The sequence below is a fragment of the Cydia splendana genome, chromosome 6 (assembly GCF_910591565.1).
Source record: "Cydia splendana chromosome 6, ilCydSple1.2, whole genome shotgun sequence".
Lineage (NCBI taxonomy): Eukaryota > Metazoa > Arthropoda > Insecta > Lepidoptera > Tortricidae > Cydia > Cydia splendana.
Window position 1 is genome coordinate 7,388,837 of NC_085965.1, and position 26,213 is coordinate 7,415,049.

At 40.2% G+C, this 26,213-nt stretch overlaps 1 protein-coding gene across 1 annotated transcript; it reads right to left on the reverse strand.

Annotated features, from left to right (window-relative positions):
• On the reverse strand, nucleotides 1–24,865 carry LOC134791334 (transmembrane channel-like protein 3). Its single transcript, XM_063762350.1, has 16 exons — nucleotides 24,707–24,865; nucleotides 23,969–24,097; nucleotides 19,530–19,689; nucleotides 18,604–18,751; nucleotides 17,337–17,579; nucleotides 16,278–16,417; nucleotides 15,062–15,137; nucleotides 14,290–14,370; nucleotides 13,494–13,732; nucleotides 12,513–12,627; nucleotides 10,971–11,080; nucleotides 10,405–10,597; nucleotides 7,948–8,042; nucleotides 5,887–6,045; nucleotides 4,597–4,730; nucleotides 1–898 (listed from the first exon to the last, which is right to left on the reverse strand). The coding sequence occupies exons 2-16, from the start codon at nucleotides 24,090–24,092 to the stop codon at nucleotides 630–632; spliced, it is 2,286 nt and encodes a 761-aa protein (XP_063618420.1). The 5' UTR covers nucleotides 24,093–24,097; nucleotides 24,707–24,865; the 3' UTR covers nucleotides 1–629.
• Between the last annotated feature and the right edge of the window lie 1,348 nt (nucleotides 24,866–26,213).

Genomic DNA, 26,213 nt, shown 5'->3' on the forward strand with positions numbered 1-26,213 from the left:
ACGCACCTATATTCTTGCTCAAATACTAAACGTTTCGTTTTTTTTTAAATAAAAATTGCTAAAAATGTAATATTTGACGTTTTTTAAGTACCAAGTCTTGACATCCGCATCCGCATCCGCATCCGCGGATGTGAGACTTTAAATATCCGTATCCGCATCCGCGTCCGCGGATGTCAAAAAATCTGCATCCGCAACATCCCTAAAAGGAACATAAGAATAACGATTCCAAAAATATTAACGATGTCACTTTCAGTACGATTCAAACCAAGCAAGTAATGAAGGACCTTATCTCTTTATAAGGCATAAAGGTGTTAAAAATTATGCAAAATTGAACCCTATCACTTTCAAACAAAGTTTAAAATCAAGTGGGAAATATATTCCCTCTGCCTTATAAAGGCAAAGACCTCCAAATTTGACCCCCGTCTATTTTCAGCGAAACTTAATTATTTCGTATAAATTTATTCAAACTGTACAGCGTATAATGCGGTCTAAATCCACTTATTCTCATTCTCCTAATTCAAGCATGAACTCGACCCCTGCCAGTTAAAATAGCTATTATCCGTATCACCATCGTCGTTTGACTTTAATTTCTCCAGCACTTAAAAATTAGGTCGACTTTTGCTTGTAATCTAAATCCACTTCTTCTCATTCTCCTTATTCAAGCATGAACTCGACCCTTGCCAGCTAAAAGAGCTATTATCCGTATCACCATCGTCGTTTGACTTTGATTTCTCCGGCGCATAGGAATTAGGTCGGCTCTTGTTCGCGCCGAGCATCGAGTGGCTGAGCCGGGAAGCGTCGAAGTGGTAGCCCGCGTTGGAAGGCTTGCGGACCTCGTTTAGGTATTTCCAGGTATGACTGTCGCTTGGGTCTTCGGGTTTTGGGCTGTACATCCACTCTGCAAATAGTGAAATTAAGGTAATAAAGGAAAAATGCATTAAATTATACCAAGAATAAACCTTCAATCTGCACTTAGGGTGGTATTCCAACTATCCAATATATTGGTCCAATATCATTGCGTCTCACTATGTCATTTAAGCAAAATGTGAGACAAAATACACATTGGACAAAGAAATTGGGCAGGTGGAATACCACCCTTAGCCAGCTTAAGCTGTGTGAAAAAGCTGTATGTGTCTAACAGAATGCAAACTCTTTCAAGTTTCAAATCATGAGAGCCGCATGTGTACGAGGTCGTCAGCATAACCGAAAAACTTTGATGGTGAGAAGTGAGAAGTGTAAGACTTTGTGGCAGTGAGTAAAGGGAACCAATGGCCGAGACAGACAGGTTCTTGAGTGGCGAACGAAAACCTAAGGACGCATACAGAGATCCTCAATAGGATGGACCCATGATTTGGTTAAGGTTGTGGAAATCTTAAGGGCCTTCGTCCAGAAGTGGACGACTTTCGGCTGATATTCATATTCATTTTATTTGTATTAATCATACATTATCAGAGTTCATCATCATCATCATCATCTCAGCCATGAGACGTCCACTGCTGAACATAGGCCTCCCCCTTGGACCTCCATACGTGCCGGTTGGAAGCGACCCGCATCCAGCGTCTTCCGGCGACCTTAACAAGATCGTCTGTCCATCTTGTGGGTGGACGTCCTACGCTGCGCTTGCTAGTCCGTGGTCTCCACTCGAGCACTTTTCGACCCCATCGGCCATCTTCTCTGCGTGCAATGTGGCCTGCCCATTGCCACTTCAGCTTGCTAATCCGGTGGGCTATGTCGGTGACTTTAGTTCGTCTACGGATCTCCTCATTTCTGATTCGATCACGTAGAGAAACTCCGAGCATAGCCCTCTCCATAGCTCGTTGAGCGACTTTAAGTTTTGAGATGAGGCCGATAGTGAAAGACCACGTTTCGGAGCCGTAAGTCATCACTGGTAACACACATTGATTAAAGACTTTCGTCTTGAGGCACTGAGGTATGTCGGACGAAAAGACATTACGTAGTTTCCCGAACGCTGCCCAACCGAGTTGGATTCGGCGGTTGACCTCTTTCTCGAAGTTGGACCTACCTAATTGGACTACTTGTCCTAGGTAGATGTACGAGTCAACAACTTCGAGTACCGAGTTCCCAACAGAGACTGGGATGGGCACAACATTGGCATTTGACATAAGTTTCGTCTTGTCCATGTTCATTTTCAAGCCCACCCGTTGTGAAACTCGGTTGAGGTCATCGAGCATCATGCTGAGTTCCTCCATCGACTTTGCCATGACTACGATATCGTCGGCAAACCGAAGGTGAGTGATGTATTCGCCGTTGATGTTGATGCCAAGTCCTTCCCATTCCAGGAGCTTGAAGGCGTCTTCCATTACGGCAGTAAACAGTTTCGGAGAGATAACGTCTCCCTGCCTTACGCCTCTTCGCAATGGAATCGCCCTCGTGCTCTGCTCCTGTACTCGGACCGACATGGTGGCGTTACTATACAAACACTTCAACACTTCGATGTACCGATAGTCAATATGGCATCGCTGAAGAGACTCAAGCACCGCCCATGTTTCCACCGAATCGAAGGCTTTCTCATAGTCCACAAACGCTAAGCATAATGGCAAGTTATACTCTTCGGTCTTCTGTATAACTTGCCGCAGCGTATGGATGTGGTCTATGGTACTATAGCCTTTTCGGAAACCGGCTTGTTCGGGAGGCTGGAAGTCATCAAGTCTGTGTTCGAGACGGTTCGTGATGACCCTTGAAAACAGCTTATAGACATGGCTCAGAAGCGTGATGGGTCTGTAGTTCTTCAATAGGTTGTTATCACCTTTTTTGAAGAACAGCACCACCTCGCCTCTATTCCATGTTTCAGGCGTTATGCCCTCGGACAAGACGGAATTAAAGAGCTTCTGGAGGACTTTAAGTACCGGTGTTCCACCCGCTCTCAGAAGCTCTGAAGTGATTCCGTCTTTGCCCGGCGCCTTGTTGTTCTTAAGCTGCTTCAGGGCCATCCTAATCTCGTACAGACTGATGTCCGGGATATCTTCGGTATAATGTCGGGACAGCTTGGCTCTTGGATCTCCTACCAAGCTGTTAACGGGCTTTGCGTTCGAAGTGTATAACTGTCCATAGAACCTCTCGATCTCACCTAAAACCTCCGCTTTGCTCGACGCTATGCTGCCATCTTCCCGTTTCAGCTTTGTCAGCTGGCTTTGCCCAATAGACTTGTCCTTTGCGAACACTTTGGAGCCTTGGTTTCGCTCAATAGTCTCTTTAATACGGTTAGTATTAAAGAGACGCAGATCATGTCGCAAGGACTTAGATATACGTCTATTGAGCTGCCTATATGACTCCGCGTCATCGGGAGACTGCAACTGTAGCGAGCGTCGTTCAGCCATGAGGTTTAAGGTTTGCTCGGTCAATTTCTGAGGTCTATCTTTACGGCGGGATCTAAAAAACTTAGACCCTACTGTGTGGACAGTTTCCACTAGCCCGTCGTTGATTTCGTCCACTGAAGCCAAGTTCTCTAGGCAAGTAAAGCGGTTAGAGAGCTCGAGTTGAAAGCTTTCGGGGTTTTGAACATAGGCTCGAGTAGGTCGGAGCGTAGACTTCATCAGGCTGGACCTTTCAAGTTTAATATTGATATTCAGTGTGCCTCTTACGATTCGGTGATCACTACCGGTCTTTACCCTGTTGATCACAGAGACATCACTGAATATCCGTTTCTTGTCGGTCATGATGAAGTCTATCTCGTTTCTCGTGGAACCGTCAGGACTCATCCAGGTCCATTTCCTGTGAGGCGGCTTCTGGAAGAAAGAGTTCATCATGAAGAGTTCCTCTCTCTCCAGAAAGTCGGCCAGCCTCTGACCCCTAGGGTTCCGTTGCCCATACCCAAATTGCCCCACTTTCAACTCATCCCCGCTTCTCTTGCCCAACTTTGCGTTGAAGTCCCCCATAACAACAGTAAAGTAGGTTTTAGAAGTATGTATGGCCCTACTTACGTCCTCATACATAGCTTCTACTTCATCATCGGAGTGTGACGAGGTCGGTGCGTATACCTGAATGACCTTCAGCGAATATCTTTTGGATATTCTGAGTATTAGGTATACCACCCTGCTCGACACACTGTCGATGGTTATTATGTTGTTTACGAGGGACTTGTGAACGAGAAACCCGACACCACCTTGGGACTGTTGGTCGCCCTCCCGGTGGTAGAGCAAGTTACCAGACTTCAGGGTTGTCGTGTCCTCCCCCTCTCTACGGACTTCGCATAACCCTACAATGTCCCAGTGTAACCTGCTCAGTTCCTCTTCCAGCTCGCAGATCTTTTCGTCAGTCCTCATAGTGCGTATGTTGTGTGTTACCAGGGCCAGTCGTCGTCGGGGCGGGTAGCCGGATCTTTGCCGGAGATTCTTAGCACCCCTGACCCCGCTAATGCCCTGACCGCTACCATAGCCAGAGCACCGGGGGTCGCCGGAACCTCGGGGCCGTGGTTCTATTGTGCTCATCATGATGGGGGGTGAATGCCATAATCGCCACGCTTGGCAGGCGGGTTGGCGATCGCAGTCGAGTACACCGAATTTGAGGGACGCTGCTGCCCGTCCACCGGTGGTCTTATCAGAGTTATAATTAGATAACCAAGTGAGTGATTTTTACCTCCTTTGGAGACCTTGGCGATGGCGTTAAGCAGGAAGTCCTTGTCCTTGGCTTGCAGCACCAGCATATGGCGCAGTATTTCCACCATGGAGTGCTGCGCTTTGGCCTTGGCTCGTATGTAGTACACCAAAACGCTGCAGAGACAATATATAATCAGAATCAAGCATTTTTCAGAATCAAGCATTTTATTCGTGATAAACTTAAAACTAAGATTACATACAAGAGTATAACTAAAAACTACAAATATTAATAAAGTTGGAAAGCGTTAAAGTTTACCATGAAATGGGCTCGCCTCAGCATAATACTGACCCGAGAGCCAGCGCTGATCTTCCGGCGAGACCATTTGTGGGCCACGAACGCAGCCGTACGACACGGCCCTATCATAAGCTGAACGCAGCCTTTGCAGCAGCGACCGGCGCCATCTTGACTACTGTCTATGGCAGTAGCTGAAAATGACATTTGACATTGACAAGACAATAACAAAAATGGCCATGCCGTACAACGCGATAAATATATATATATATATTTTACCTTTCATTCATATGAAAATAACTTTTATAACTACATATATCCGGTGACAACATATATACAGCAAAAGTGATAAATTCAAATACAACTTTGATACAACATAACTAAAGAGGTGAAGTTTATTTTGTCAATGTGAAAGTTCCTCAGTTGACCATGGAGATCATGCCAAGTTTACACAATTGAAAGTTTATACTGTACACTAAGGGAATTAAATTAAATAACATAAGATAGCTACATAAAGACAAAAAAGATAACCACACGCGCAATTGTAATGTGGGACGAAGCGAAGAAATAAATTACAACAAGCTCTATATACATACAGAGTACAGATCAAGTACAGACGCATTGTGTGATCGTGAGGAAAGGACAGAAAAAGTCTGGCAATCCATTTCCGTCACTCAATAAAGCGGGTAATTATAATATTTAGGCGTGGTAGGTGGACCACGAGCGATCGGAGAAGACAGTCAATTAAATAGTGCACATAACCGAGTTGTTAAACAACCCAATGCTGACATAACGAATTAAAACTATTTTTTTTATACTCGACTTTATAGTATTATCACAAAATAAAGATTTACATTTACATCTTGTATTATGTTAATACTTCTAGGTAACTAGTTAAGCCTTTACAAGGCAGAGGGAATATATTTCCCACCTGATTTTGAACTCTATTTTAAAGTATTATAAAGGGTTAAGTACCTAATATAATCTAGATAATAATTATTTTTCAACTTAAGTAATTATGAGTTTATGTCGACATACCACAGCGTAAGCACCAGGAAACCAATGACGCCCGGACGCGTCAAGAAAACCAGTATGCTGCGCAAAGTAGGGCGCGTGGATAGTTTCAGAACGCCCTCCGTGAACACGGAGAACACTGTTTCATAGGTTTGGAACGGCCCGCAGGAGTGAGAGCTGGTGCTGTAACAAATAGTTGAAATTGAAATGGTAGTTTGTAATTTTAAAATGGTTTTGACAAGGACTTGATACATTGAGACAACTCGTTGCAATTACCAAAGAGACATGATTCGGTAAGATGCGTAAAATCGTGCTAATGACAGGTAAACGAGATGGCGCTGTACACCTGCATACATTTTGCGGTAACTCTGATAGTCAAAAGTTGACGTTTGACAATTCAGTTACCGCAAAACATATGGCCTTAGAGCATTTAGTAACTGGAGATGTCATCGCTGTCCTTTTCTTTACGAAACAGTCTGCCGATTTTTGCGGGGGAGGGGACGTCAAATATATTGCTATTTCTACATGATTTGTACGTAACGTACAAATAGCCATGTCAGTCCATACAAAAGTTTGCACAATTGTGCAAGTTTTTCGGCAGAGGGGTAAGCTCTCAATGGCCACCCCAGTTATTAAATGCTCTAAGCATATGGCACGCAGGGCCGCATTAACCCTAAGTCAAAGTAGGCAACTGCCTAGGGGCCCCGCCTCGGCTAGGGGGCCCCGGCGGCTCAGCGCGCACCAAATATTTTTTTTTTCCATAGGGTCAAAAATCATGAGTAAATATTTTATTCTTATAATAATGAGTATGCTTTGTTATTGTTTTTTTTCGATCCATTCTTAAAATTGAAGCAATACGTTACAGTTTACGGAGCGTATTCTGCGTACCTGTTGTAAAGTTGTAATAATAGGGGTTTTCAGGAAAAATGGTTCACTTTTTTTCGAACAACCAACAACTTTTGGGTTGTTTCGACTCAGAATCACGAGGACTATTCATTAAAACAAAGAAAAAGAAAGAAGACGAACGTGTCCCCAGTTTTTCATAGGAATGCTCGACCTTCAGCCTCACTTTACCATTGGTTCGTGTTCCACATCTCCTCTACTTCAGCTTAGCCAAAGCCTCGCTGCGCCAAGCTCGGCCTGCGGTCTCGCTTTTTAATACAATGGACATTGGTTCGTGTCTGTGCTCAACTATTTATCCTGAAGCCTGATGAAGCACGGCTTTGACTTCGCATGAAAGCGCGCCTCACTTCGCACTTTTAGGCCCAGATGAAGATCGATACCCGGCATTTTAACACACTTTCACAATTTGCAATATTGTTACCAAAAAATTTCGCTTTATTTTTGTTTCTTTATCATCTACATGTTAGCTTGACCAAGAAAGGTCTGCAATGATTTTGATAGCATACGCAGTGCAAGTGTTATTTATACGTCATAATTTCATAGAAGTTTTGACGTTTAAAATAACACTTGCACTGCGAGTGCTATCAAAATTGTTGCAGGCTTATCTTGGTCTAACTCTAGTAATTTAAGTAATTTTAACATATGGAAATTCTTTATTATTAGGTTAATTCTAATCATGTGGCTCGGCGTTTGGTCTTATGGTCAGACAATCGCTGTTCAGCCTCGCAAAATATTAACTATTGAGAAAATCAACTTTGCGGCACTAGCTGAGCTTAGCCTTTAGCCTTGCTTAAAATTTGCCATTAGAGGTAGATAGTAAAGTGACGCTGAAGCTCACATCTTTGGTATTCCACTGGGAATTGGCCTTAAGCCTAAAGTGCTCTCCCCACACTTAACGCGACGCGGAATCGGCAAAAACCGATAGAATAAAGCTTTATGTCTGCGCAATAAGAGCGAAAAAGACATCGTTCGATTTGGATCGGCTCGGCCGACGCCTGAAGATTGAAATTAAAAACGCAAACTTATTTCCATGCTGTGTGCAGAGTTGACTGTAGGGGGCCCCGAGCCTCGCACTGCCTAGGGGCCCCGACATGCTTAATCCGGCCCTGAATTGGCACGTATTTCAATCAATCAATTCTCTTTGCAACTGCCTACTTATTATCATCATAGTATATTACGTACCCTAAAAACAAGGTCCCGATGCCGAAGAGAGTCGAGAAGAGAGACATCGTCACCAACATGTACAGCACCGTTTGCGTCTGCGCCGCGCGCCAAATCTACACAAAAATGTATGTATGTATGTATAAACTCTTTATTGTACAAAATACGAAACACAAATTTACGACACAGGATAGGCAGTACAAAGGCGAACTTATCCCTTTAAGGGATTTCTTCCAGTTAACCTTTATATAGACGTTAACATATTATTAAGACGCGTCACTCGCGGTTTTAGCGGAATGTTCTTTGAAATGCTTCGCTTCGTAACGAGCTTTATCTAGCCTCCTAAGGCCCCAGCCATACAAATGAAAAATCCTAAATTTGCCACTGAAACTTGAACCTAATCTGTAGGAAACAGAGTTGATGTTTAGTTGTTTGAAAATTGAACGAAACAAAGCAAAAGCACAGTATAAGAACAGTAGTGAATCTTCATAGAAATGTGCCGCTGCCGGCTTGAATGTGTGCGTGCGCGCCGGGCGCCGTGTACGCACGCGCTGCCACGCACACATTAGCATAGTATACGGGGGAATACGGTGGCGGCAGTGTGGGCCGTACCGCGACTGTGATCGCGCGCATTCGAGTACGCTACCCGCCCGCTCGCATTTGTCTGCTCTGACGGTACGCCTTAATTTTTTTGATCATGACTATGAACAGAGGCAATAGTATAAGTAAGGTACTAGATTGAAAAGCTTGATTATATCACTATTGTATACAATACTTTTTCTACGAATCAACAAAAATAATACTTTAAACTAGTAGAATCATACAAACAAACCAAACCAAAAGTATACACTGTATACAGCTAAGATACGGGAGCAGCCGCGATACCTTCATAATACTGGTACGCGCCCCGGCCGCCGCGTTGGTTGGTCAATGACACCTTCTCGTAACTCATGAGGCCCTGGTACTTGCTCCGCGCTAAATTCAATTTTTAGACAGTTGTTTTCCCGATTTTGGCCACCGTAGCCTATGGAGACTAACAAGCAACACTAAGTGGTTTTCGTAGTCTATGGATGTTGCTATATTAAGGGTGTCACATGCGCGTTTCTGATTTATTACCCAATTGTTTCTACTATACAACCTAAAATTAATAATTAATTTGAGCTATGGTTTTGTTTCGCCCTCTTGACCGCGGCGAGCTGTAATTGGTCATTTTCATTATAGTTGACTAAACTGTATCGAAATGAATATTATAGTTGAGTTGGGAGCCCGTACATTAAAAATACCCATTTGCAGTTTGGTATAAGAAATCTTAATTCAAAAATTACAGTCGTACAGTAGAAAAAAAATATAGTGTCTCAATAACGACTCCTCAAACCCGGACTTGTCATTCTTCATAATACCTACTTGCCCATGCTTCCCTAAAACCTTTTTACTAAATTTATACGTAAGGATGAGAATTTACTTTACTTTAACCGCTAACAATAAAGCGTTCCGAACATGCAGAAACCGGAGGATTTTTTTCTGTATCGAATTTATAATTTTTTTAATAACTGCCATTTCCTAATGTTAATATTTAAAAAGCGTTTTATTTATACTTCATTTATGAATTGATAGAACATTTCATTATATTATAATAAATAGAAACGTAGTGCTACTCATAATATGCAAATAATATTTAACTAAAAATAAAAGTGACAACCCTAAGCGCCAACGCAAGAGTAGGCAAATAACTTGCCGAGCGGCCTTAGATTCACTACTGTTCTTAGTGTACTGTGGCAAAAGCGACTCTGTTCCAATTGAATATGATTTAAAATTCATCGAACTGAAGAAATACTACAACTGGGCCTTACGAGGGTAGAGCCGTAATCCAGATAAAACTCCTATAACGGTTATTCTTATTATTTATGGGTTACAATTTTAATCTTTAACAAAATAAGTCACACATTAAGGCATGAAGTATCAATGATAGATAGATGTCTTATTCATGGAGTCTGAATAAGACACTGGCGTAAAATTGATTTAAAATAAAATACCTATAAAAATTTCGATATTATGCGTATCAGAAAACCTGAATAGTAGCTAGGTACATAAATAGTCAAGTCGGTCGGATCAACTTGAGCTGAAAAATAGAACACGATATTGAACTCTAATTCACTGCATACAAGGTTCATTTTACAAGTTGGAATGGTTCATACCTTTGTAGCGGGTTGCCACGTACTCAAAACGACCACAGCACGCTTTGGTTATAGATCAGTGAACACGATGTTGAACTCTAGTGCTTCGTACACAAAGTTCAATCTACAATGGTAGCGTGCCATTTAGCCGGCTGGCACGCTCTCAAAGCGCACTCTCTCTTCACGTAGAATAGACACAGTTGTTGACCCAAACCGCATGTGTGTATCGTCAGCGGTCCAGATATTGAACTTTAATACATTGTACACAAGGTTCAAACTACAATAGAAGGGTTGTACGTTGTACCTTTCTAGCCGGCTGGCACGCTCTCAAAGCGCATTCCCTCTTCACGTAGAACAGGCACAGGAACTTCAACGCTACTGCTACCACCAATAGAGGCGAGAATAGCATGCCGAACCACAGCACGCCCTGGTTGTAGATTATGGTTAGCGAGTTGAACACGATGTTGAACTCTGGCGCTCTGGACTTTGGGTTCAATCTACAATAAAAGGTGTTTATTAACAATTAGTTACTTAGTATTAGAAGGTAACACTTTGGTAACACGTTCAAACCAAATCGGGTGACACAATATTCGAACAAGAATAGTATTTTATATTCTGGATAACCAGTTTATCAGTAGAAAAAGATTCTACACTCAAAATTACTATGAGAGATCGAACCTTCTCGAAAATCATTTAAAAAAAATTGCCGACTTTTATACTTATGTATTTGTATCTGTGGTATGGTGCTATTGGTGGAATAAACGAGTCAAACTTAAAAAAAAATACAATCCCTCCAACGATAGTTGAGTAAAAAAAAAACATTAATTAAAAGAAAAATTATTTAACAGAAATAAAAGAAAAAAAACTTACTTAAAAATTAAAGCTCTTAAAAACTCAATAACTGGCAACACTACTAGCGATATTATCGCGTCGAGCAACACCAGCCGATACGCTTCCTGGCCGAACGACGTCTCCCAGCACTGGTCGAAAAATAAAATAAAATCATAATGAAAAACAAAACAAAAAAAATTAAAATTCTAGTGTTTTTTTTTTATAAAAAGGAGATAAAGGCCTGGACATGCTATTGTCATATTAAATCGTGGTATGAATTTACATTTACTTGATATTTTTACTGGGTTCACAAATCTGTTACTAGTCAAAGGACTTTGACATTCTGTAACAGTGGTTATAAATACCCAAAGTAAAGCCTATAAAAGCCTAATTTTGTGATGGAACCATTATCCGCATAAAGGCGTACTCCTTTTCTGTTAGCTTGTGTGATTAAATCATTAGTATCATTACATATATGCACATCTTGAACGCTTTATAAGTATCATAAATACAAACGCCACTGAGACGCCTAGGTCATAGGCGTAAGCGAGCTAATGTAAACCTCACTTAAAGTGTGAAGGTTACTTTGGCAGCGTCCGCCATAACACATACATTTATTGTCCCTCGCGTTGTGGGCACGACTAGTAACGACGACTTTAACTGTTCTTGGCGTTCGAAAAGGTGAACCATTAAATATTATAGGACATTTTTTACACAAATTGACTAAGCCCCACGGTAAGCTCAAGAAGGCTTGTGTTGTGGGTACTCAGACAACGATATATATAATATATAAATACTTAAATACATAGAAAACAACCATGACTCAGAAACAAATATCTGTATCATCATACAAATAAATCGGTAAGGGACCAGGATTCGAACCCGGGACCATCGGCTTCATAGGCGTCACTACCCACTAGGCCAGACCGGTCGTCAAAAACCAACCAAACCATTGATTTAAACTTTCACGATTTTTACACATTAAATTGTACAACGGGACTTAATCGCGTATTTAAGTTTTAAGATTTACCTCCGACGTTACGAGGACGGCTTTGTCCCTGTAGTCTCGGGCGTGTTCGGAGGTAAATCTTAAAACTTAAATACGAATTCAAAACAATTTAATAAGGTTAACCATTGTCCACAAGTTGTGAAACTTTTTGTAAAATCATGATCCATTAGCGAAACTATGTTCATGCGACGTTCTTAAGTAGTACCAAAAAGAATAGATAGTATAGAGGGGTCCTGTCATTGTAAATTTTGTAGTCACTGTAAATTTACTGCCATCTATCGACACACGACTAAAACTCAAAATGAAAACGTATAAAGTTATCAAAAAATGTATATATATGGATAAATGATTTTATTATTTTTATATCATTTTGATCCATGTTCATTCACTGATATCTATGTGTTAAAATTGTTAAATATGAAACGGTGTCATCACGCCATCTAGCCGAGGATAGGCTAAAGGTGTGTGCGCCACCTATTCGAGAATGACTTTTACTGGAATTCCGAGGCACGTTTTTTCCTTAGACTTTATTCGTCTTATACGAAGTTACATATGTCTTTGGTAGTACTTACAGCAGCTGCGGAATTAGACCAGTAGTAGAGCAGCAACATCAGAGTACCGATGTCCAGGAAACATGTTCGTGCTAACGTCACGTACACGGCCGTTCTGGGCTTGTAGTATTCTAACCTGTCAAAAAAATACGGTTCAGCTTTTATTTTAGTGATGTGAATGAGTAGGTGTAGGTACCAGTACCACTTCTCACTAGCGCGAAGAACAGCGGGTGAATGGTGAACATATGGTGACCGACACAGTCACTCCCAAAGACGTCAGTATCTCCCAATCCCAATGTGCCAATAGGGTATTCTCCTACTAGTCAAATCAGTTTCTTTTTTAGAACTGTCAAAACGATTTGCTAGTATGGAATTTATATGAAAACTAATATAATGACGTCACGGTCAACTCACCTTCTTTTTAAATCTCTATCCGATTTATTAAATAGAAATAGGTTTTAATAATAACTGCTATCTATGTTTTTCTAATAATTATCTGGTGCTTTATTTCGTGCATGGTGTGAAATAATTTATTTTAAATACAGGAGACATCCCTATTTGCTCTCCCTTTGTAGTAGCAATAAGAATCCACACTCCAGTCTAACTAACAACCTTAATAAAAATGTATAAAGTCTATATTCGCATACTCACTTGACGACCAAAGAAAATAACAGTGGGCAAATGGTGACCGCCACAGTCACTCCCAAAGACACCAGTATCTCCCAATGTGCCAATTTACTCTCCCTCTGTAGAAGTAGTAAGAATCCGTATTCCATCCCGACTATGAACGCTAATACGAGGGCGGTAACGACTATATTAGCATACTTACTTGACGACCAACGCGAAGAACAGTGAGTAATTGACCGCTACAGTCACTCCCAAAGACACCAGTATCTCCCAATGTGCCAATTTTACTCTCCCGTTGCAGCAGCAGTAAGAATCCATACTCCAACGACTATAAATCTTAACATGAAAGTATAAAGTATATATTCGCATACTCACTTGACAACCAACGCAAAGAACAGTGGGCAAATTGTCACCGCTACAGTCACTCCCAAAGACACCAGTATCTCCCAATGTGCCAATTTGCTCTCCCTCTGTAGAAGTAGTAAGAATCCGTATTCCACTCCAACAATGAACGCTAATACGAGGGCGGTAACGACTATATTGGCTAGACGCTGGCCGAATCGTGCGCAGAAGGACTTTGAGGTTCGCTTCTTGTTTTGTTCGTTAAGAAGTTCCTGAAATTAAAATAGTTAAGATTTATACCAAGAAAAATCCGCAGAGATCTTGACAGCACACGCAGTGCAAGTGTTATTTATACGTCATAATTTCATAGAAGTGTGACGTTTAAAATAACACCTGCACTGCGTGTGCTGTCAAAATCTCTGCTGATTCTTGGTTTAACTCAAAATTACTTTTTGATAAATATGTCCACACAGATGTTTAAATTTAGAATGTAGTTTTGATTCTCTTTGCCGACTTGATTTCGCGTCCGTGGGGCCTGTCCGTACCTACATTTATTTATTTATTTACCCCCTTATTCATAAAACTTTACGGGCCTGATTTAATTATGTTTTATCCCTTTCTTACAAATACATATGTCAAAATGACAGATAAAGACAAACGATTATTAGCTAATTGAGGTTTGTAGTGCGTGTACGAATAGGGGGTTAAACTTCATTGCACAATAAAAAAATACAAAAGCCGAACTTAATGCCAGAGAGGCATTCTCTACCAGTTAACTTCGGGCCAAACAGAGACCAAGCAGTAATAGGTGCAAGAAATATTTACTCACCTTAAATTCGTTATAGATGCTGTTGGCGTGCAGCGCCCTGGCCGTACGCGTGGTGATTCCGAAGTCCCAGCTACAGAACACCTGTAATTTAAATAATAAAAATTCACTAATAAACCGAGAGCGCTGGTGGCCTAGCGGTAAGAGCGTGCGACTTTCAATCCGGAGGTCGCGGGTTCAAACCCCGGCTCGTACCAATGAGTAAAATGAGTTTTTCGGAACTACTTACGAAATATCATTTGATATTTACTAGTTGCTTTTCGGTGAAGGAAAACATCGTGAGGAAACCGGACTAATCCTAATAAGGTCTAGTTTACCATCTGGGTTGGAAGGTCAGATTGCAGTCGCTTTCGTAAAAACTAGTGCCTACGCCAATTCTAGGGATTAGTTGCAAGGCGGACCCCAGGCTCCCATGAGCCGTGGCAAAAATACCGGAATAACGCGAGGAAGATGATGAATTGATGACAATTAAGCCGAATTCCCCATATATATCGTCAAAGTAATATAAAAATTTTACCTTCCAATAAAATATTGTTTCCTTATACTTCCGAGATCTTGATTGAGAGAGTAACGCCTCCGGTGACCAATAGATGCCGCTAGCGTCTATGTAGTCGCTCCGCCCCACGCAGTGACGTAGTTCCGCTTCCCCTCCCTACAAACAGTTGCTCGCTTCCCGCGACTCGCCGCCGCCATGTCATTGTTTCGTCAACCGTCTTGAGCGATGGTATATATATTGTCAAAGTAATAAAAACTTGTATTAAGAAGATAAACTAACCTTGCTGGCAAATACATGGCTCATGCCGCCGATCCGCGCCGTCTCTATGAAGTTCCGTCGGTATGACAACGCGGTTCTATAACCATACAACACATCTTTAAGGAAACATGTAACGTTAGAATACGAGTATATCTTTAATATTTCAGATCTTTAGGATTTTAAACCTTTTCCAGGCATAGTACGATATATCGACCACATACGCGTCAAAAGAATTTCAACTTTAGCATTTCGATTTAAGGTTCAAATTAGATTGCACTTTCGGGAAATGTGACTTGCCTTCAAATGAATCATGAAATCTGGATTAATTGGAATATATTTGGATTTTTTAGGAAAACCTTGTCGATTGGTGCGGCCTGGAAAAGGGTTAAAGATGCGGCCGCATCTGAGCGCCTACCGCGAACGCCGAAGTTTGCAAATTTCGGGACTCTTTCTCTTTTAATTAAGGCGTAATTAGAGTAACAGAGAAAGATGCCCGCAATTTACGAACTTCAGTGTTGGCGGTAGGCCCTCTTGAGGTCGCGTCTCATATGAGCTATTTCACTTCACGTTATTAATGCGCAAATTATAGATAACATATCTGGGAGACCGAGCTTTGCTCGGAAAACATATAGAACTCAAAAATGCAAGTTTTTCCAAAGATAACACCTAGCTAGATCGATTTATCGCCCCCGAAAACCCCCATAGCCGTGTCCGAGATCCCCGGAATATATATATAAATAACAAGAATTGCTCGTTTAAAAGTATTAGATAAATAGATAGTTAGATCAACGTACAGTCACCACACGGGAATGCTAAGCCATTTAGGGTCCTAACTAAATTGGACATTCCATAGCGCAAGTATTGAACAACCAATTTAGCTAGGACCCTATATGGTATAACAATCTTGGAGCGTGATGGTACCTGTAGCACAGCAGCGCCAAGAACATGAGATAGAGACACAGCATGGTGAAGAAGTAGGCGAGCGGCATGCTGTAGCCCGGCGCTGCCACGTCGCTGGTGTGATAGTGGCCGTAGAACAGCAGTCTTCCAAACCTCCCTGAATAAAGAGATCAACGTACCTGTAGCACAGCAGCGCGAAGAACATGAGATAGAGACACAGCATGGTGAAGAAGTAGGCGAGCGGCATGCTGTAGCCCGGCGCTGCCACGTCGCTGGTGTGATAGTGGCCGTAGAACAGCAGTCTTCCAAACCTCCCTGAATAAAGAGATCAACGTACCTGTAGCACAGCAGCGCGAAGAACATGAGATAGAGACACAGCATGGTGAAGAAGTAGGCGAGCGGCATGCTGTAGCCCGGCGCTGCCACGTCGCTGGTGTGATAGTGGCCGTAGAATAGCAGGGAGTCTTCCAACGCACCCTGGAAACATAATACGGAATCAAATAACATTTTTGCTGTGTCCATTAACTCTTTGAACGCCACGTTTATACGTTACCATAACAGCTAGAAATGTATCTATCATAAAGAGTTTGACGACCGGTCTGGCCTAGTGGGTAGTGACCCTGCCTATGAAGCTGATGGTCCCGGGTTCGAATCCTGGTAAGGGCATTTATTTGTATGATGATACAGATATTTGTTCCTGAGTCATGGTTGTTTTCTATGTATTTAAGTATTTATATATTATATATATATCGTTGTCTGAGTACCCACAACACAAGCTTTCTTGAGCTTACCGTGGGCCGCCGTGGGGCTTAGTCAATTTGTGTAAAAATTTAATGTCCTTAATATTTATTTAAAGAGTCCTCTTAGAAAGTAGAAGGAATTTAAGATTTACTTGCTTTTCTTCTGACAAAGTCCAGAAAACTCATATCTTTTATTCCCACTTCTCGTCCCATCATGTAAAATCTGAGGCACTACCACAGAATAAGTAATAGTATTATCATACAGAACGGACACGCACCGCCCCACCCCGACTCGCATTAGCTCGCCCCGCGACTGGCCGCGACATGAATCTGGCGGACTTCTGGCGTCCTCTCAGTAAAGCGACTTACCCACACATACACAATGACGCATGTACAGACGTGCCGCCCACACATATAAACGCAAATGATTTTTGAGTTATGAATATGATGATGATGATGTATGTCCGCCCTGTGGCACTAATAGGAATGCCACTAGCATAACAGCCAGCAAAGCATCCAGCATGAACAGCCATCGTAGGAAGTAGAAGTAGGAGCCGACGGCCGAGCCGAAGTGGCCCTCGGCCCTCGATGGAGCGGATGGGCTCGTACCATCGATAGAGAAGATAAGTAAAATAAACCTAAGTGCTACTACTAACCTTTCCACTGATAAAGTCCAGAAAAGTCATGTCCTTAATCCCACTCCCTGTCTCATCGTGCAATAACTGAGGCACTACTACAAAAGCCACCAGCATAATGGCCAGCAAAGCGTCCAGCATGAACAGCCATCGTAGGAAGTAGAAGTAGGACCCGACTGCCGAGCCGAAGTGGCCCTCGATGGAGCGAATTGGCTCGTACCAGAGCTCGATGGAGAAGATGAAATCTCGGAAACGGTCGCGTGTCTGTCAACAAATAAATGAAGTTTAGTAAAACTTCGTACTGGTGGCCTGTGCCCCTTTAAGTTGTATGTACACCAGTCAAGTGTAAAAATATGGGTGCATGTAACTTACTCAAAAATATAACACTTTAAACTCTCGCGTTTTGTACACATATTTAATTACACAAACGGGTCTACCGCGATATAATTTCATTGTTTTTACCTTTAATTCCGACGTTTCAGCTGAGTTGCACCAGCTGTGGTCACGGAAAGACTGACGTCGCAACAAATGTCAACGGAGATATTAATAAAACACCACTAAACTACCCGAAATTAGTTTATAAAAATGTTCGGGGTAGACAAAGAAATTGCAGCTACCCGTTAAAGTTTAATGTTTATTGTCCACGGCACGACACGCAACACTCACATTTTTATAAACTAATTTCGGGTAGTTTAGTGGTGTTTTATTAATATCTCCGTTGACATTTGTTGGGACGTCAGTCTTTCCGTGACCACAGCTGGTGCAACTCAGCTGAAACGTCGGAATTAAAGGTAAAAACAATGAAATGATATCGCGGTAGACCCGTTTGTGTAATTAAATACTCAAAAATATGTCACATAGTTCTTAATTCGCTGACATAAGAGCTGGTGCAGACACAGATTTAGTGCTGACATTTTCCCCTTTATTCATATAACTTAACAATCTCTTATAAACCTCTGTTAAATTTCGTCTCTTTCTAAATCAAATCAAAATGACGGATAATAGGGTCAAACGATTATCGTCAGTTTGTTAGATTTGAGAAACGTTTATGAATAACACCATTTGTCCTTTCGTTCCCGTATCCTCGAAAACTACGCCGGGGCCGGCTTTTGAGCGACGTAAATCACAGCCAAAAATAAAGCTTATGAGGTGGCCATAACAGGAGAGATTTTATTTTCACCTGTGTACGACCCAAGGGGCAAAACGGGCCATTCACTCTGAACTCTGTGATCACTGATCAAACTTTGTCTGAAAGAATATTTGATTGTAGAAAAAATTACAATCTCACCCTTTTCCACAAAAAGCTCATTCTGTACTTGAATCGCTTGCAGAGAGAGATAGGCTTGCTTTTGGATCGGAGGCTGACAGAGGCTGACAGCTTGGCTCTGACGTGGCGCTTCATTGTCAAGCCTTGCGGCAAGTCTCGTAGGGCTTCCCTGGAAATGAGAAATTGCTTTCTATTGGAAGATTTTAAAGTATCTCAGATAAGGGTGATATTCCATCTGTCCAATATATTGGTGCAATGTGTATTTGTGTCTCACATTTTGCTTCATGAGAGAGAGAGACGCAATGCACATTGGACAAACAAATTACAATAAAGACAGGTGGAATACCACCCTAAGTAGAGTAATAAAGAGTAATCTCCATAGAACGCCGCGTGCCGTGTTGGAGATGACGCTATATATTGCTTGCATTTTAGCTTTGTGTAAGTGAAAACTCCAAGCTAACTAGTCTAACTGCTGCGTACTTCGAGACTTGAAATAGAAGTTTTAGAAAGCATTATACAGGCATTTTAAGCAGGTATATTTAAGTGCAGCACGATCTAGTGATGTCTCTGAGAAACAAAAGTCAAAGGTGCTTTAAATGTAATTGTGCTATACACGGTGGCTGAAAAATAACTGCATTCCCGTTGCCAGGGAGGTTTTGGGATTATACTGAGCAACTTTTACTGTGAGACCAACCCCGAAATTGCGAAAAAAAATGTACCCTCCCATAGAAAATGGACCAGCCAAAATGTATGAAACAGCCAAATTTTTAGTAAAAGTTGCTCAGTATAATCCCAAAACCTCCCTGGCAAAGGGAATGCAATTATTTTTTAGCCACCGTGTATATGTTCAAGTGCTGATCCATCACGCACACGGTAATATCGGTCTGCCAGAGCGTCTATCCACAACTTCAAGCTAGCACACTCTTTATAGAATCGTCATTCATTACCTCCGTAGCTCCTCAGCTTCGGGATTGTCCTCCATGAGCCTGGAGTGCTGCTCCATCTCACGCACGATGATATCGGCCTGTCGGTCCGCCGAATCGGGCGCGTCGACTGCCTCTTCAAGTAGTGCATTGTGAGATGCATTGCGTTTTAAGCGAATCGTGTCTGGAAAAAAAATTGCATAAAGCTCGGTTTTCTTAGGATAGCGGTGCCGTCAATTAGCGGCCGTCTCCATACTAAATAATACGGCTAAATATGGATGTCGTAGTATTTGTATGGAGACGGCACCGCTATCCTAGGAAACCAAAGCATAAGGAACCATTTTTGGTCATGTTTACATCAAAAAAAATTTCACATGTACACATTGACAAATTATTACGCTCTATAACTACGCCAATTTAACACTAGTACCAATATTAACGCATTCACTGCCAAGAACCCGCTAGGTGGATTCATATTGTATTGGAAAAGGGCGCGATTGAAAGCGTTAAAACCTTAAAACATCAGTTTTAATAAAAATAATACATACGCAATTGAAACACCGCCATTATTATTAAGATACAATTACTGACTAAACCAATGAAATGAATTCACTTACAACGGAATAAAATTAATAAAATGCTTAGCTACGAAAATAGGTACACATTTAGAGCATTTCATGCAAGCTAAAATAGACCTTTCGCCCATAGCATAAGGTTTTTAATGGCTGCAATACGTTAATTATACAACAGCTAAGTTAAAAGTATGGTTGGTAGCTGCCTAACAGGAAAAACTGTTAATTCCCCTATCAACAAATTCAATGTAAAGTGATTTGTTTACAAATAATTATTTTTATAAAAAAACTTTTACGTTCTTTTAAATATAAGACATGTTTAGGCAGTCATATAGGGTTGCCAGATGGTCGGGATTTGGCGGGATTCTCCCGATTTTTAGCATGTATTCCCGATTCCCGACGAAGTGAACATTGTCCCGAAAAACAGCTTCACGTTATAAAACAATAATTTCATGTTCCAAACTGTCGACGAGCGAGCGAGCGACCCGCGTCGAGCGCGTAGCTAACGTAGTGTCAATAATGTAAAATATCGTTCTTTTTAATACAATTACTTTAATTTGAATGTTTTTTTTTCCCGACTTAAGTCCCAAAATCCCGAAAATTTTATATTTTTTCCCGATAATAGCGCCTTTCGATCTGGCAACCCTACAGTCATACCAAGTCAGTATATTCTCTAGCTAGCACATATTGCTATTAGATAAGAATTATATAAATATAATCGGTATTAATATCTTCGATGCAAAAGTAACTATGTACTACTAGTACTAAACTGATTTTGATGAATTTATGCAAGTAGAAGAACAAAATTTGCCCCTGATGGGATAGACAATCGGACAAAGCTAGGCATGCACATGGTATAATAATATACTCCGCCTGGTACTCTATTCCGAGATTCGCGTATGACCTAACTGACACGGGCCTACGTCATCATGCTGTTTACAGGTTCTCAAACTTTAAAATGTGGGAGAATTTTAACCAACGGTGAAAATTATTTTAACGGCATTAAGTTTAAGTTCTTCATGTAGAAACATAGTAAAATAAAACAAATCTAATGTATTAAATTAAACTTTATTTATCTATACAAGACAAACGTTTGAAAAACTAATTCACAGTTACACATTAATTACCAAGCTTACGACGTGAAAAGTTTGGAAAACACTGCGACTGCTGACACTGAGCGAGAAGGAAATAACAATTAACACGCGTTCGACAAGGATGACGGTCAGGGCATGAAGTTATCTAGATCCGAATTGTCAAATGTGACAGCGCTATCCTGTGTTGCCAGTAATGTAAACAGAATTACCCGAACGTCTGAAATTTCTTTCGTGAATCGGAAGATATTGCTAACGAATAATTAAAAATGACGTGTTATTGTAAATTTTAAGATAAAATACATATAAATGAAAATTATAAAGAAATATTTTAACTTGTTAACCATAGGTATAATGTACCCATGTAACATGTTATGTTGAAATAAAGTGGCAATGTTATTGTGACGTAGGCCCGTGTCACTCTGGGAATAGAAGACCATGTTTTATTAGACCATGGGCATGCATATACATAGCTCACAACACTACATACTAGTTATACAGAGACACGGAAACATCATTAAATTCATTAATCGCAATTTTTTTTATTTAACCTCTACTACTACTCTGTTGGCTCAGCGACCCAAAATGAGACTTGGCCTCCGACACAAGACAGCGCCACTTTTCTCGGTCCTGTGCGACCTCTCGCCAATTGTTGGCTCGAAGTTCGCGAAGATCCGCTTCCACCATGTCGCATCGTCGATACCTGGGGCGTCCGATAGGACGTCTTCCTGCTGGGCTGCTGCATTTTATTTAACCCTTTACCAGGCTAAGGGATATATATTTCCCACACACGGCACTTCAAACATGTGTTCTATTTTCGATGAGTGACACTGACATTCGATTGTCATTTTTGAAATGTCAGCCTGGTAAAGGGTTAACTAGTTAAGGTAAAAGGTAAACTAGTTTTATGTTATCTAATAATGTGGATATTCTTATAGCAATCCCCTACAAGAGGCATAATCATGACCAAGAATAAAAGGCAGTAAAGTAAACATTAACGAAACAAAGACACAAAAGAATAAGTACCTCTTATAAGTTCCTGGAGCTCAATCTCACTCACAGATGTCACAGAGGTCACAGACTCATCCATTACTTCAAACATGGTAGCTATATAATATACCCCCTTATTCATAAAACGTTAGGGGCCTGATTTAGTTAAATTATGTTTATCCCTTTCTTACAAATGCATTAGTCAAAATTACAGATAAAGACAAACGATTCATAACTATAGTCTGTATCTTTAGGTATTTTAATAAAAGTAAACAAACAATTTGTAAATTTTCGGGTAGTTACAACATTTATTGGTTAACCGACCAAATACAAAACCGCCTGGATCAGTCACTGAACGACCTGACTTTAACCTACATTATTTGATCATGTAATGTTTTCATCTACCTTCAACTGGCTTAAGGAGCCATTTGAATACCTAAAGATACAGAGTATAAGCAGTAACACGTTAATGAATAACGCCAGTAGTATTTAACTCAAGTCAACATCTTTGTAACATTGTCCCGGTATTTTTACCACGGCTCAGTTGTATTAAACTCAAGTACTATGTTTTAACATATAGTATTAGAATACTAAACACTACACAGCCTTAGAAAATGTAGGATATTATTTACAAACTTAGATGCAAACACTTTTTGGAAAGCTTGGTATTATGCTGTTTTTCCTTACAATTAGTAAAGTTAAATAAAATGTTTAGATAGTTACAGACTTTTTTTTACATATATAAATTTATTCACAATTAGGGACACTAAGAACTTGTATGTCTTCAAAAGTGCTAAATGTGCTTTAAAAGTAAAACTAAACAGTGCACTATAATATAAAATCTTGAAACAAGATAGTATGTAACAGAACTCTATATGTGCAACTGGCCAGTCCTGTTTTCTCGAAGGCCAGTATCAGACTGTCTGAATCACACTAATTGTAATAATTAGGATAATCAGTGATCATACTAACAGCAACACTTAACTAACCATCTGTGGACCTTATGCCTATGGAATAAGGTTCAAGAAAGGTCACAGTGTGATGGTACAAGCTGTTACTAACAGAAACAGTTTTAACTGCACATTGGTAGACCTTGTCTGCTTGAATACAAGGTTTAGAAATGGTCAGGTAACAGTATTTAAGTGGTGAATCAATGTAATTTGAGCTGTTAATGATACTGATGTGTTGGGTCATTAGAAAAAAAGAGTTAAGGTAATTTATATACAATTAGTGGATTATTTTGTTTAACTACATTAAACTATCCAGGTAACCAGTTTTTTTTTAATGCCTACTTTACTAGCATATATATCAAAACATTTCCTACTACTGAGCACAGGCTTCATGTACAGTCAACTGTAAAAATATGGGTGAACAAATCATCTCAAAAATATGTCCCATAGCTCATATGTCAGCGAATTAAGAACTATGGGAACTTATTTTTGAATAAGTTGGCTACACCCATATTTTTACAGTTGACTGTACATGTAATTTTGGAGATTAATGTACTTGCACTTTGCTGAATGGATGATTGCCTTAAAAACAAAATATCTTCTTTTCTTAGTAAAACATCACCTATAGGTTAACTGGAAGAGATCATTCATAGGGATAAGTTCGCCCTTGTACTACATTTATTTTCTATCTGATGTACCTGTATACCTCTCTTCTGTACAATAAAGTAAATAAATCATTTACTTAAAAAAAAATGACAGTTATATGTAATATAATAGCATTTTTTTAAAGATATATATTAATGATTCATACAAAATCAAACTTTATCTAGTATCTAATAGTAATAAATATGAATACTCACTGCCGGGCAGCTGCCTGGACGGCATAAAGTTGATAGCCACTTGTCTGGCTGCATTGTTGCGGAGAGAGAAGTTCCGGCGAGCGCTCGGAGGCCGAGACTCCATCTCCTCTATCTCATCTTCCATATTGACTGTCAAATTATTTTGGAAATCAATAATGTGCCTTTTTAATTTCATACACATGTTAAGTGTTCTAGTATGACAATACAAGTATTTTGTCAATTTTTATGTCTTTAATGAACCACCTGAAGATGTACAGAGTTAGACCAAGACAGGTCTGCAGCGACTTGATAGCCCACGCAGTGCAAAAGTTGGTTAAATTTCATAGAAGTTTGACGTTAAAAATAAGAGTTGCACTGCGTGGGTTATCAAAATCGCTGCAGACTTTTCTTTTTAAAAAATTCACTTCTTTCTACTTAATACATAAATTGCAACTCAGTGCCAGTCAGTTTTTTACTTGTTTACCTAGTATATATGGATTGATCACAGCATTTAACTCAACACGCTACACTAAAAAGGAGATAGAATGTAATCTACAATAGACTTTTGTTATTATCGATGCCGTTACGCGACAATACTTGATAAATAGTAAATCATAGATAAGTTTAATATCATATCTAATGAAAATGATAAGTTATCTTATCGTAGAATAATGTATTTATGAGTAAATTAGAAGAATATATGTAAAAAAAGGAACTTAATACAACGTAGGTGTTTCATTCAAATATTCACCTACCTACCTTGTACGCAGTAGGGCCGATCGTGTAGTGGTTTGTAATCTTAATAAGAATTTATTATTGCATTTTAAGGACACCTTTTTCAATAAATCTACTTTATTAAATTATTGTAGGTTATAAATAAATAAACAAAAGGGGTGGGGCATATGAAGTTGCGTACGTTTGGCAATGGCAAGATCAGTGTTGCCAGGGCTCTGGAGCCATAAGTTACGTTTCGTTTCCCTAAAAGTCACGTTTTTGCTGCTCAAGTCACATTTCTATATTATTGTATTGTATGGGTAGGTAAATCGATTTTGTTAGAAGAAATTCAGAAAATAATATATTTCACAAAAAATTTACTAACCTTATATGATTTTTCCTCAAAAGGAAAAAACGGAACCCTTATAGGATCACTCGTGCGTCTGTTTGTCTGTCTGTCCGTCCGTCTGTCACAGCCTATTTTCACGGAAACTACTGGACTAATTAAGTTGAAATTTGGTACACATATGTAAATTAGTGACCCAAAGACGGACATGTAAGTCATGTAACGTAAACAAATGAATTTTAAGCATGGGGGCTACTTTTGGGGATCAATGAGAAAGTTAAAAAATTAAGATTGTCAATAACCCAAGCAAATTAGAAAAATCTGCGGAAATAATTCGTGTAGTTTTGAAAATTGGTACAGGTATACCTTGTGGTGTCCAGATAAACATACTAAAAGTCCTCGAAGGTAGGGGGTGTGCTGAGGGTGCAGGGAGGGTTAAAGGTACCTATTTCATATTTTTGCTCATATCTCGAATATATGTACAAATAGCATTATAATTACTTCGGACAAAAGTTTTATCATACAATTTCCTACAAATTTGGTTATGTTTATTTTTACTCTACGATCAATACTTTAGGAGCTTCAGGCTGTTAAAGTTAAATTAGAGATAAAAAACCGGGCAAGTGCGAGTCGGACTCGCGCACGAAGGGTTCCGTACCATAATGCAAAAAAAAACAAAAAAAAGCAAAAAAAAAACGGTCACCCATCCAAATACTGACCACTCCCGACGTTGCTTAACTTTGGTCAAAAATCACGTTTGTTGTATGGGAGCCCCATTTAAATCTTTATTTTATTCTGTTTTTAGTATTTGTTGTTATAGCGGCAACAGAAATACATCATCTGTGAAAATTTCAACTGTCTAGCTATCACGGTTCGTGAGATACAGCCTGGTGACAGACGGACGGACGGACGGACGGACGGACGGACGGACGGACAGCGAAGTCTTAGTAATAGGGTCCCGTTTTACCCTTTGGGTACGGAACCCTAAAAATAAACGATTTAAGAAAACGTCGTTTTTTTCGTAATTGTTCATCATAAATAAAAAATTTAGTTTGGAGTAAGCAAGCTAAGTGACCTGCTGACAAAATATAAAAAAAAAACCGGCCAAGAGCATGTCGGGCCATGCTCAGTGTAGGGTTCCGTAGTTACCCGTCTGTCAAAATGGACTATTCGCAAAAACTCAAAAACAGCTATACCGATTAGGTT